Here is a 12,710-nt window from a genome sequence, read left to right as displayed (position 1 = left end):
GCTGTTGTGCTGGACGCTGCCCGCATCGGACACTTCTTTTATCTTCACCCGAGGATGTTTTCCCATGGATTTTTTTTTTTAAGAAAGGGAGGGAGGAGAGGGAGAGAAGCATCAATGCGAGAGAGACACGTTGATTGGTTGCCCCCCGACGACGGCCGGGGATTGAGCCTGCAACCGAGGTATGTGCCCTTGACTGGGAATCGAACCCGGGATCCCCGGCCTGTGGGCCGACGCTCTAACCACTGGGCAACCGGCCAGGGCGGCATCTGAACTTCCTACCACAGAAAGGGCATAGCGTTCTGAAGGGCGTCACAGGCCACGGGAGGTTAGGCGTGGCCTACGTTTTGGTCCATCTCCGACGCAGCGCCCGTAAGTCTTCCCGTGGCTCCCCGTCCCACAGATCCTGAACAGCCACGTCCAGTTCACGGTGTCCCACGGCCCCTCGGACGCGGCGTCCATGCGGCTGTCCCGGTCGCGCGTGGCTGATGGCGAGTGGCACCACCTGCTGATCGAGCTGAAGAGCGCCAAGGAGGGCACGGACATCAAGTACCTGGCGGTCATGACCTTGGACTATGGCATGGACCAGGTGGGCTGGCACCGGCACCTCTGGGTCAGACCCCTTCATCGGGTCTGCGGGGAGCCCACTGACCCTCCCGCGTACCGGGACCCCCCAGGGCCCTGGTAGATTTGGGGGCGCCCATTCTGAAGCCCCTGAGTCTGGGTCTCCATTCTGCCTTATGCTAAGGTCCCTGGCACCTGCGCCTCGTCCCCTGCCCGGATGGCCAGCTCCCAGGGTCAGGACCTGGGCTCCATCCGTGTGTCCATCCTGGTGCCGTGGCTGCCTTCATCAGGGGATCTTAGCGGGCCTGTCGAGTAACGGTTGTGTGCTCGGCGCTGTGCCTTCAGGCGCAGAGATTAAAAACCTCAGAGTGGACGGTGCGTGCAGGTGGGCGAGCAGGGAGCCCAGGGACCAGAGGGGCCGTGGGACACCAGCAAGGCGCACCTGACCCAGGCGGGCGCGTGGCAGCCGGCAGGGCACACTGGGAGCGCTGGCTGAGCCACACGATCGCCACGGTTTGCAGGGGAGGAGAGGCGTGTTTACAGGACGCCTGGGCGACTGTTCGGCGCTCTGGGAGTCCAGGCTCATCTCACCGCGGCTCTGCGATGAGCAGCTACGGGTCCCACGGGCACCCTTCCAGCTCAGGGTCTGCTGATGCCCGCTTAGATGCCCCCATCGTGGGCGTGTTTTCCATTCGCTGCCGTCTCCCCAGGTCACCAGCTCTTTCCCGCATCGTGGCCAGTCATGGAGGGGGAGGTTGCCTGCGTCCCCCCGCTGACCCTCTGGGCTGCGCTGGGACACGGACACGGGACCTCTGACCCGGTTCCCACGCCTCGCGCGTCACACACAGATAGCAGCCGGGTTTTCCGAGAGAAGGCTGAGCCCTGCCCACTGTTTTATTTATTTACTTTTTTATATATTTTATTGATTTCAGAGAGGAAGGGAGGGAGAGAGAGAGAGAGAAACATCAATGATGAGAGAATCATGGATCGGCTGCCTCCTACACGCCCCCCACTGGGGACCGAGCCCACAACCCGGGCCTGTGTCCTGACCGGGAATCGAACCGGGACCTCCTGGTTCATCGGTTGATGCTCAACCACGGAGCCACGCCGGCCGGGCTGCCTGCTGCTGGAAGGCCCAGGGCCTCCACCTGTGGGTTTGCCCGAGCGGCTGCGTGTGCCTTCGAGCGCGTGAAGCAGTTTCGGTGGGTGCCCCCCCCACACACAGGACACGGTGCAGATCGGGAACCGGCTCCCGGGGCTGAGGCTGCGCAGCGTGGTGCTGGGCGGCGTGTCGGAGGACAAAGTGTCGGTGCAGCGCGGCTTCCGGGGCTGCATGCAGGTATGCGCGGCGGGCACGGGGGGTGCAGTGGGCATGGGGGGCACGGGGGCGCGGCGGGCATGGGGAGCACGGCAGGCATGGGGGGCACGGGGGGCACGGGGGGGGCGTGGCTTCCAGGGCTGCATGCAGGTACACACGGCCGGCGCGGCAGGCACGGGGGGTGCGGGGGCACGGGGGGTGCGGGGGCACGGGGGGTACGGGGGCACGGGGGTGGGGCGCGGCTTCCAGGGCTGCATGCAGGTACGCACGGCGGGCACGGGGGGCACTGGGGGCACGGGCGCGGGCACTGCTCACTGGCTCCGCTGCTGCCCCGCGGCTGGAGCCCTGGCGACTGCTGGGCTCAGTGACCAGTCGCTCGTCTGAGCGCTGACCCAACATTAACACACGGGGGTCCCAGCTCCGCCCGTCCTCCCCACGTCCCTCGCGTCCTCCCCCCAGCCCCCCCCCCAGCCCCCCGCGCCTGCCGCTCTGCCCTCCTGGCGAGACCAGAACCCGCCCCTCGCTGCCTCCACCAGCCCCGCTGTCCGCCCCCGGGTCCCCCTGCACGGGCCCCACCTGTCCCTCGTCCACGTGTGCTGTCTGGCAGCTGTTTGTAGAGCGGCCCTGCTCACGGCCCAGCTCACGGCCCAGCTCACGGCCCTGCTCACGGCCCTGCTCACGGCCCAGCTCACGGCCCTGCTCACGGCCCTGCTCACGGCCCAGCTCACGGCCCAGCTCGCGGCCCAGCCCCGTGGCAAGGAGATGCTTCCGTTCCTTCACCTGGTGCCCCGCACGCCCCGCGTGCTCTCTGAGCCCCTCCCCCAGCTCTGCTGTGCTCCGGCCCCGGGCCTCCTGCCTGGGAACTCGCCAGATGTGGCCCCTGGGTGCCCCCTGCCTGGGCGCCCTCGCTCAGCCACCCTCTGCCGTCACACCGCATGCGCTTTCCCTCGTGAGCTCACCCGGTCGCTGGGATGCGGGGGCCTGTCCCCTCCTGGAGCGCAGCCTGGGGAGGCGGCAACCTCGTTCTGCCGTCGCCCCACCTCCCTGCTCCCCTCGCCCCCCTCGTCCCAGGGCCCTAGATAAACGAGGTGTCACTTTAGAAACCAGGGGCAGACGGCACTGGGGGTCCATAACCGCCGGGGACCGTTCGGGGTGCCTCCAGCCCAGAGGCCCCGGGATCGAGTCCACTGGCCTCTCTTACCACAGGGAGTGAGGATGGGGGAGACGTCCACCAACGTCGCCACGCTGAGCATGGACAACGCCCTCAAGGTCAGGGTGAAGGACGGCTGTGACATGGGCGACTCGTGCGCCTCCAGCCCCTGCCCTCAGCACAGCCACTGCCAAGACGCCTGGGACGGCCACACCTGCGTCTGCGACAAAGGTGAGCGCCCGCTGCCCTCAGCCTGGCGACGCCTGCGGTGCTGACACTGCACTGGGGGGCTGCGCTGGGGCCCGGCTTCCCAGCGACCCTTCATGTCGGGGAGGCCCGAGCTCCGGTGTGTGACCAAGGAGTGGGCTGGCCGTCTCTTCCTTTAAAAAATTTTTTTTTATTTTTCAATTTATTTCAGAGAGGAAGGGAGAGACATAAATGATGAGAATCATGGGTCGGCTGCCTCCTGCACGCCCCTTACTGGGGATTGAGCCCACAACCCGGGCCTGTGTCCCGACGGAATGGAACCGTGACCTCCTGGTTCATAGGTCATAGGTTGACCCTCAACCACTGAGCCACACTGGCCAGACTGGGCCATCTCTTTTTTTTTTTTTTTTTTAATATATTTTATTGATTTTTTACAGAGAGGAAGGGAGAGGAATAGAGAGTTAGAAACATCGATGAGAGAGAAACATCGATCAGCTGCCTCCTGCACACCCCCCACTGGGGACTGAGCCCCCAACTGGGGATTGAGCCCCCAACCAAGGTACATGCCCTTGGCCAGAATCGAACCCGGGACCCTTCAGTCTGCAGGCCGAGGCGCTATCCACTGAGCCACACCGGTCCGGGCAGGGCCATCTCTCCTAAACGCATTCCCTGTCTCCTTTGCTCTCGGGCAGAGGGGCCCCAGGCCTCAGCCTCAGGGCTCGAGGTGAGATGAGGAGAATTAGGTGGAAGCACATTTTTAAAAGCGCACATTCCGGGTTTGCCTCTGGATTTGGAGGTGCCGTAGCCGTGCCAGCGGGCACCCACCACCGTGTGTCCTCGGGGGGCTGGGACCCTCTGCCCGTGGTTCCCGCCCTCCCGGGGGCGCCTGGGAGCCCTGGTCTGTGAGTCCACGTTGGGCCCACTGAGCGCTCACGTTTCCCGTGACACCGGGAGGCTGGGGCGGGCAGTGGCCGGGCTGTCGGACATGAGGGTCTGGCTCGGGGGGCGGGGGTCATGCTGGCCTGTCCCCACAGGGTACTTCGGGACGAAGTGCGTCGACGTGTGCCACCTGAACCCCTGTGAGCACCCGGCGGCCTGCGTGCGCAGCCCCGGCACCCCGCGGGGCTACGTGTGTGAGTGCGGGGCCAGCCGCTACGGGCCGTACTGCGAGAACAGGTGAGAGGCACGCGTGTCACCGCCACGTGTCCACGCGGGTGCTGCTCCCGCCAGTTTCTCCTCGTGGTGACTTTACCCAAAATGCATGCAATTCTGGGCCAAGGACCCGTTTTCAAATCGGCACGAAGTGAATGAGAACCAAAGCGGGCGTCTCGCACGGACCGGTTGAGCCCGTCTCCACCGGAGACTTACAAACTGCTCGCTGACCTCCAGCCGCTGTGCTCAGAGCAGGGGGAGCGGAGGCCGGTCAGGCGACGGGCTGGGGGGCGGGCGGCCGCCTCACCTTCGATGTCGCTCGCCTCAGGGTCACCAGCTGGCTCCCCAGGGGCTGGGCGGGGCCGATTCTGAGCGCACTGGTCCTGCACGGAGCTGCGGAGTCGAGGGCACACCGGGCGGGGCAGGCCGCTCTGGCACCCGGGCCGTGGCCAGCGTTTGCCCCTGGGCCGGGGGGACCACGGGTGCTGCACAGCCCCTCGTCCCGGGGCAGCCGGCTCCGTGCTGCGTGGGGCTGGGGTCGAGGGAGGCCGTGCAGGGGTGTCCGTGTCACTGTGCCCGGGAGCCAGCATCCGCTGTGGGTGCTGCCCAGAGTGGACCCGGCGACGTCATGTTGGCAGCGAGCCGGGGTGGGAGTCCTGTGTCTCCAGGTCGAAGGGAAAGTAAACACGTCATTTAAAAATGCGTTCTGTAGGTGGAACCCGCCCGCCGTGGGCCCCTCAAGGCTGGGATTAGGACGGGAAATTCTAAGAGGTGGGGGTGATCAGGGGAGGGGAGGCAGGCAGGGGGAACTGAGGCCCCCTCGGGGAGGGAGGGGCCGGCCCCGGGCCCCAGCAGGCTTCCTCTGGCTCCGAGAAGACAGTGTGCACCCCATCCACCTGCTTCCCGACAGGATCGACCTCCCGTGCCCCAAAGGCTGGTGGGGGAACCCCGTGTGCGGCCCGTGCCACTGTGCCGTCGACAAAGGCTTCGATCCCGACTGCAACAAGACCAGCGGGCAGTGCCAGTGCAAGGTGAGGCCCGCCCACGGTGGCCTGCGGGCACGTGTCCCTCACCCGCTCCTGGGTGCCGAGCCCGGGAGGTGGCCCTGCATGCATGCACACCTACATGTGCATAGACACATGCACACACACCTACATACACCTACATGTGCATAGACACACACCTACACACCTACACACCCACACCTACTTATACACAGCTACACACAGCTACACACACGCCTACCTACACACACGCCTACCTACACACACCTACACCCACGCATATCTACACACATCTATACACACCTACCTGGACACATGCACACACACATCTTGAGCCCAGGGAATCACATGCACACACACCTACATGTACATAAACACACCTACCTACGCACGCCTACACACACTGACCTGGACACATGCACACACGTCCCGAGCCCAGGGCATCACGTGCACACGCACTTGCCTGCTGATGTGGGTCTGGGTGTCCCGCTGCCCCGAGGTCCGGAGGCCCCCGGGCTGCCTTCCCCTGGGAGCCGCTGGGACCACGGGACTCGAGTCCTCCGCCCACACCCGGGACCCCGAGCAGCGTCCGTGGGGTCGGCTCATCCTCGGCACCGACCACGAGCCCCCCGCCGGCGTCTGGCGTTCGCAGGAGAACCACTACCAGCCCCCGGACCAGGACGCCTGCCTGCCCTGCGACTGCTTCCCGCACGGCTCCCACAGCCGCGCCTGCGACGCCGACACCGGGCAGTGCGCCTGCAGGCCCGGGGTCATCGGCCGCCAGTGCAACCGCTGCGACAACCCTTTCGCCGAGGTCACCGTGCTCGGCTGCGAAGGTCGGCAGTGCCCCTTGACCCCTGGGAGGCCGTGTCGCAGGGGCAGGCCGCTGGGCACGGTGTGCATGTGTGCGTGCGTATACGTGTGTGCATGTGTGCATGCGTGTGTACGTGTGTGTGTGCGTGCGCACCACACACTCTGGCATTGGAGGAATGCTCAGCTTAGGGTCTGCCCCCCTGGCGCTCTGTGACCTGGCCCTCATTAGAGCTGGTTGCCCGTCCCGTCCTCACCGCCGGGGAAGGTGGGGGTCTGGTTTGGGGGCGGCCCCCCCCCCCGGGAGGAGTGAACAGAACCCTGCACCCTGGGGGTGGCTGGGCCAGGCTGAGGGTCCCCCCTCTGCCCCCCAGTGATCTACAGCGGGTGTCCCAGAGCGTTTGAAGCTGGCATCTGGTGGCCGCAGACCAAGTTTGGGCAGCCAGCCGCGGCGCCGTGCCCCAAGGGATCCGCGGGTAAGTGCGGGCCGGGCGTCCACGCCGGGCAGGAGGGCGGTAGAAGCACGTGGTTGCGGGAGAGAGGCCCAGCCTCACGGAGGTTCCGTGTTCCATGCTGAGAAACCTTTGTTTAGCCGAAGTGTTGGGGGGCGTGAGGAACTTCTCCTTAATGATAAGTGACAAAACCGGGGAGGGCAGCGCGGCCGCACACAGCACAGCGCCAGGGCTGCTCCCCGCTCAGCCGGTGCTCCCTGTAGAAGGGGCGGAGCTGCATCTGCCCGTGCGGGGTGGAGCCCACAGCGTGGGTGCGAGTGGGTGCGAGTGGGTGCTCCGGAAGGGGGTGAGCTGGCTTCTTTCTCGAGGACTTGCTCCGATGTCTGCCTGTCACGGCTGGGCTCCGGCCACCTGCTCGCAGACAGCCCACAGCTCAGACCAGTGATGGCGAACCTTGTGAGCTCGGCGTGTCAGCATTTTGAAAAACCCTAACTTACCTCTGGTGCCCTGTCACATATAGAAATTTTTTGATATTTGCAACAATAGTAAAACAAAGACTTTTATTTTTGATATTTATTTTTGATATTTAAATGCCATTTAACAAAGAAAAATCAACCAAAAAAATGAGTTTGCGTGTCAGAGGTTCGCCATCACTGGCTTAGACATTGCCCGGCGGGAGACGGGACCACCCCTGTTGGCCTCGTGGCTGGGCTCCCGCTGGCCTCATGGCCGGGGCCCCTGCGAGTCCTGGGCCAGCGAGGGGTGGGCATCACCCGGGTGCACACCTCACGGGAACACACCGGGTCTGAGCACATCGGGACAAGCACACGTCGATTAGCCGTCAGGACTTCAGTTTCGCGTCCCTCCTCTGCCCCAGGCACCGCCGTCCGCCACTGCAGCGGGGAGAAGGGCTGGCGGCCCTCCGAGCTCTTCAACTGCACCACGGCCTCCTTCGTGCAGCTCAAAGCCATGGTAGGGACGGGCGTGCGGAGCCCCGGGAGGGTGGGGTCGAGGCAGCGCCCGCGGTCAGACACCAGCCAGGCTCCGGACACGTCTCCTCGTTCCCTTCAGGCCCCAGCTGTGCCTGTGGCCCTGCAGACGCGAGTCCCAGGGTGCAGTCCCCACCCTCCCCTCTCGCCCTCCTCCCAGCGCCTCAGACGCTCGAGCCCCTCCCACTTGGCGTGTTTTTCAGCCACTTGTTGGCCTGACAGACCCTCCTTTTTCGTACCAGTTATCAGCCAGGGTCGTTTTGTGTGTTTTTTTAAATATATTTGTATTGATGTCAGAGAGGAAGGGCGAGGGAGAGAGAGAAACATCAATGATGAGAGAGCATCATCCATCGGCTGCCTCCTGCACGCCCCCCACTGGGGATGGAGCCCGCAGCCCGGGCCTGTGCCCTTGACCGGAATCGAACCGTGACCTCCTGGTTCCTAGGTCGACGCTCAACCCCTGAGCCACGCCGGCTGGGCTGTTTTTAATTTCTCAAGTCCTGTTTGGACCAGACAGTCCCCACGGGAAGCGGTGGGTTGAGCGGAGGCCCGAGCAGCCACACGGCAGGCTGGCAGGCATCGCGTTCGCTCCCTCTTTCAGAACGAGCGGCTGAGCCGCAATGAGACGCAGATGGACGGGCCGGGGGCCCTGCGGCTGGCCAGGGCGCTGCGCAACGCCACGCAGCACGCGGCCGCGCTCTTCGGCCAGGATGTGCGCACGGCCTCCCAGCTGCTGGCCCGCGTCCTGCAGCACGAGAGCGGCCGGCAGGGCTTCGAGCTGGCGGCCACGCGGGACGCTGACTTCCACCAGGTGGGCGGGCGCGGGCCGTGGCCCTCGGGCAGGACCAGGCGCTCCTGTGGGGGTGGGGCTGTGAGGTCACCAGGCCGCCTCCCCGTGTGCCCCCGGGGTGCACTCTCCATGCCCCCCCCCCCCCCCGCAGGGCTTCTCCCTGGCGCCCCCTCCTGCCTTGGAGAGGGAAGCAGCCCGTCTCCACCGGCTCAGCCGGAGCCCCGTGTGGTAGCCAGGCCTCCGGGCGCTGCACCCCGAGCTGAGCACCGTCCGTCTGTCTGTCTGCCAGGATGTCGTCCGCGCGGGCAGCGCCCTGCTGGCCCCGGGCACCAGGGCCGCGTGGGAGCAGCTGCAGCGCGGCGAGGGGGGCGTGGCCCAGCTGCTGCGCAGCTTCGAGGACTATTTCAGCAACGTGGCCCGCAACCTGCGCAGGGTCTACCTGCGGCCCTTCGTCATCGTCACCGCCAACATGAGTAAGGGCCGCGCGGCGCCGGGCACCGCCCCGCTGGCTGCCCCTCGGGGAAGGGTCAGCGGCTCTGGCCTCGTCTCCTGTCGGTAAAAGGGGAGGTAGGGCCCTCTTGGTCCAGCCTGCTCACAGGTGACCCACAGAAACACACACGGCACCCGGCTCAGGACCCGGGGGGCGGTGTGCGCAGAGGGGGCGAGCAGGCAGAGCTGGGGGAGGCTGTCTGGGGAGTGGGCCTGGGGTCCAGGCCCCGGTGCCACCCTCCACACTCGCTCCGAGAGCCCCAGGGAGGGATGAGGACGGTGGCCGGCCCTGGGCGGAGAGGCCACACGCCAGCGCCCGGCGAACCCAGGACGCGCTGCTCTGGGGTCGGGTTCACCAGTTGGGCTCCTTCCTGGGAGAAAGCCCCCGGCTCGGCCAGCGCTGGCACAGCCCTGGGGGCCGCCCTGGGGGCTCCCCGCTTCCTCCTGCGCCTCGGGCAGAGCCAGGACATCCCTTCCCGGGTGCCCTTGGTTTCCCTGTTACCTCTCACCGGGCGGGCCTGTGACCCATAGCGGCACCCACACCGGCGGGCGGGGGGCGCGCTGCTCGCGGCAGGGTCACCGGCTGTGCCGGCCCCCAAGCTGCCCCACGTGTCCCGACCGGGGCCTGCCGCCTTCCCCTCCCGCTCGGTGTAAAGCGCCCAGGACGACGGGGTTCTGGCTCGAGTTGGGGCTCCCGGGGGCAGGGCCTCGAGCCACATGTGAGGGAAACCACCGTCCCACAGTCCTCGCTGTCGACGTCTTCGACAAGTTCAACTTCTCGGGAGCCTGGGTGCCGCGGCTCGAGGACATCCGGGAGGACTTCCCCAAAGAGCTGGCGTCCTCCGCCTTCTTCTCGGCCGACTTCTTCCGACCCCCGGAGAGGAGAGGTGAGCGCGGGAGCCAGGGCTGCACGGGGTCTCCTGCTGGGGGGCGGGCGGGGGGCTGCGGGGAGAGGAGAGGCAGTCTCACAGCAGAGCATGCCCTGTGGGTGCTGGTCCTGTGGGTGCGGGTCCCCTGGGTACGTCCCACAGCCACTGTGGGGTCCCTCCCAGATGACTCGCGCCCCTCCCCCTCCCCCCACCACCAACAGCATGACGAGGGCCTGGCTCTGAGGCCACTGGCCCTGCCACCTTTCACCCCCGCCCCCCACCTCAGGGCGTCGCCAAGCCCGGCCTCCACCCTCGACACCGGCCTCCCTCTGCGGCCCACAGCTCCTCTGCCCGGCCGGCCCCCAGGCGGCCCGCAGCCCAGCCCTGGCGCCCCTCCTCCGTCCGGCAGCGGGCGCAGTGCCGCTCTGCGGGGCTGAGGCTCCCTGACCCGCGCTGGTTGGTGGGGGACACTGAGCCGGCTGGGCTGTGGGGAACTGAGGCTTCAGACCCAGCGGTTTATTTAGGCCGGGGGCGCCCACAGGGAGGCAGGCTCGGCTCGGCCCCCCCCCCCCCACGGCGTGCTGCCGGCCCGAGGCTCCCACGAGACCGCCGTGCGGAATGCTGCCCGCTGCCCTCCCTCTGGGCGGTGCCCCCCAGCCCCTGGTGCCCGCTGCCCCGCTGCCTCCTGGTCCCGGGAGTAAATCCACAGCCTGTGGCCGGCTTGTCTCTCTGGCCTGTCTCGGGGCGCGTCCCAGCTCCTCGCTCACACGCTCGCTCACCTTGCAGAGGGGCCCTCGGGGAGGCCCGTCGGGGGTAAGGCCGCCCCGCAGACCCCGCGGCCTGGGCCCGGCGCCGAGAGCGAGGCCCCGTCCCGGAGGCGGAAGAGGCACCCCGAGGAGCCCGGCCAGTTCGCCGTCGCCCTGGTCGTCGTCTACCGGACCCTGGGGCAGCTGCTCCCCGAGCGCTACGACCCCGATCGCCGCAGCCTCCGGTGAGGGGCCCGGGGAGGGCCCGCGTGCGGGAGGTCCCCAGCCCCTCACGTCACACCCGCCCCAGCACGCCCTGCCCTGCGGGCTCCCACGGGGGTTCTGGGTCTGCGGGGCGGGCTCTGTGCCCGGGGGTCTGCCATTGGCACCGGCCTGGCAGTGTGACTCCCGCTCGAGGGTCTGTCCCCCACACCTGTCCTCAGGCTGCGGGCCCGGCACCGAGGGCCGCTGGGTGACGCTGGCTGGGGAAACAACTGCCGAGGGGCTCCGTGGCCGTGCGCAGAGTCAGGCACGGGGCCCTCACCCTCGTTAGTGGGGGGACCTTTGTTATTGGGGGGACCCCAGGAGCTGGGTATTCACCTGCTTCTTTTCAGCTGCCGCCTCAGGCTGCCCTGCTCCCCTGCTCCCCTGCTGGCCTGTGTTGTGGGCCACCCCTGCCGTGCACATGCTCTCTCCTCACTTTTTATATTTATTTATTTTTATTGATTTCAGAGAGGAAGGGAGAAGGAGAGAGAAACGTCAATGAGAGAGAATCATTGATCAGCTGCCTCCTTCATGTCCCCACACTGGGGATTGAGTCCGCAACCCGGGCCTGTTCCCATATTGGGAATCGAACCCGGGACCCCCTGGTTCATAGGTCGACACTCAGCCACGGAGCCACGCCAGCCGGGCACTTCTCATTTTTAAGTTTCTAAAGTTCACCTTTGACCCTGTGCACGGCCCACCCGCACGGAGCACCGGCCGCGGCCCAGGCCCCTCCCAGGAGCAGAGCTCCCGCAGTGGTGGCGCCTCCCAGAGGGCGTCAGTCCTGTGTCCTCTGTGCTTGCACACCGCTGGGCTGTTAGACGTGTTCCCTGACACGCGTGTCCCTGTGTCTCGCTCCCCGCAGGCTGCCGGGCCGGCCGGTCATCAACACGCCGGTGGTGAGCGCCGTGGTGCACAGCGAGGGGGCGCCGCAGCCCAGCCCCCCGCAGAGGCCCGTCCGAGTGCAGTTCGCGCTGCTGGAGACCCGGGAGCGCACCAAGCCCGTCTGCGTGTTCTGGAACCACTCCATCACGTGAGCCGCGTCTCCACGGGGGGCTCTGCGGGGGCCGGAGCGTGCCAGGCCCCAACCTCGGGGGGAGCTCCCCCTGGGGGGGTCCTCTTGCTCGTCCGGGGGTGCCGACCTCACCTGGCCACCGCGAGACCAGCAAGGCAGCCGCGAGGCTGATTTCACCTCGGGAGGCCGAGCTGCCTCAGTGGGGCCCTCCCTTGTCTGAAGCTCGGACAGAATCTGTGCAGCCAAGCCTCCCCCGAATCGTGCCCCACTGGGGTGATTGGGGCCGAGCTGGGTGCTGAGCCCGGGGCAGCGAGCCAGGCCTCCGCTCGGTGCGCTGGGGAGCAGACCCTGTCCGTCTCTCCCTCGTTGTTTCCCGAGTTCTGGTTAACGAGCAGCGGCGTCTGCACCGGAACAGACGTCCGGTTACAAAGAGCGAGTGCTGTGCGGGCTCACCGTGGGGGCGTGGGAGGGGCTGCGTGGCTTCAAACCCTGGCGGTAGCCGTGCTCTCATTATCCCCTCTGCCTGGCTGCACAGTCCTCCCGCATCCTAGTTCTTAGCAAACGCCTTCGCCTTCACAGCCCATTTTACAGATGAGTAAACTGAGGCTCAGAGAAGTGAGTGGATTTTCCCAGAGTCCAGGAGGGCAGGGCTCCCTCTGAGGCCAAGATGCACCCATAGCAGCTTGCGGTTTGGGGCTCCCCACCAGTTAAACGGGAGCGTCATGGGGCCCCAGGCTGCGGCCGTAAAAGGTTGCACAATGGGGAGATGAAAGTCTAGAAGGAAGGTAATCGTGTCTAGACTCAAGGAGCAGGCTGAGGAACAAAGCGGCCCTTTTAACAACCCACTAATGTTTCCCACACAAGGGGGGGCGGGGCCAGCGTCCATTTAAGTTT

The 12,710-nt window shown here is 66.6% G+C and overlaps 1 protein-coding gene across 5 annotated transcripts in view; it reads left to right on the top strand.

Moving 5' to 3' along the window:
- CELSR1 (cadherin EGF LAG seven-pass G-type receptor 1) overlaps positions 1-12,710 on the top strand; it is a 99,540-nt gene that overhangs the window by 76,155 nt on the left and 10,675 nt on the right. For all 5 annotated transcript variants that reach the window (XM_036301965.1, XM_036301964.1, XM_036301968.1 and 2 more), the window contains 13 exons: positions 401-586; positions 1,787-1,900; positions 3,086-3,260; positions 4,271-4,412; positions 5,299-5,419; positions 6,045-6,228; positions 6,577-6,678; positions 7,532-7,626; positions 8,245-8,454; positions 8,723-8,906; positions 9,666-9,809; positions 10,578-10,782; positions 11,667-11,834. In XM_036301965.1, the coding sequence (XP_036157858.1) occupies positions 401-586; positions 1,787-1,900; positions 3,086-3,260; positions 4,271-4,412; positions 5,299-5,419; positions 6,045-6,228; positions 6,577-6,678; positions 7,532-7,626; positions 8,245-8,454; positions 8,723-8,906; positions 9,666-9,809; positions 10,578-10,782; positions 11,667-11,834 (2,030 nt within the window). The remainder of the gene's footprint in view (positions 1-400; positions 587-1,786; positions 1,901-3,085; positions 3,261-4,270; positions 4,413-5,298; positions 5,420-6,044; positions 6,229-6,576; positions 6,679-7,531; positions 7,627-8,244; positions 8,455-8,722; positions 8,907-9,665; positions 9,810-10,577; positions 10,783-11,666; positions 11,835-12,710) is intronic.

Source organism: Myotis myotis, unplaced genomic scaffold, assembly GCF_014108235.1.
Source record: "Myotis myotis isolate mMyoMyo1 unplaced genomic scaffold, mMyoMyo1.p scaffold_m19_p_3, whole genome shotgun sequence".
Classification (NCBI taxonomy): Eukaryota; Metazoa; Chordata; class Mammalia; order Chiroptera; family Vespertilionidae; genus Myotis; species Myotis myotis.
The sequence above is the reverse complement of the archived record's forward strand: the minus strand, read 5'-3'. Positions and strand labels throughout refer to the sequence as shown.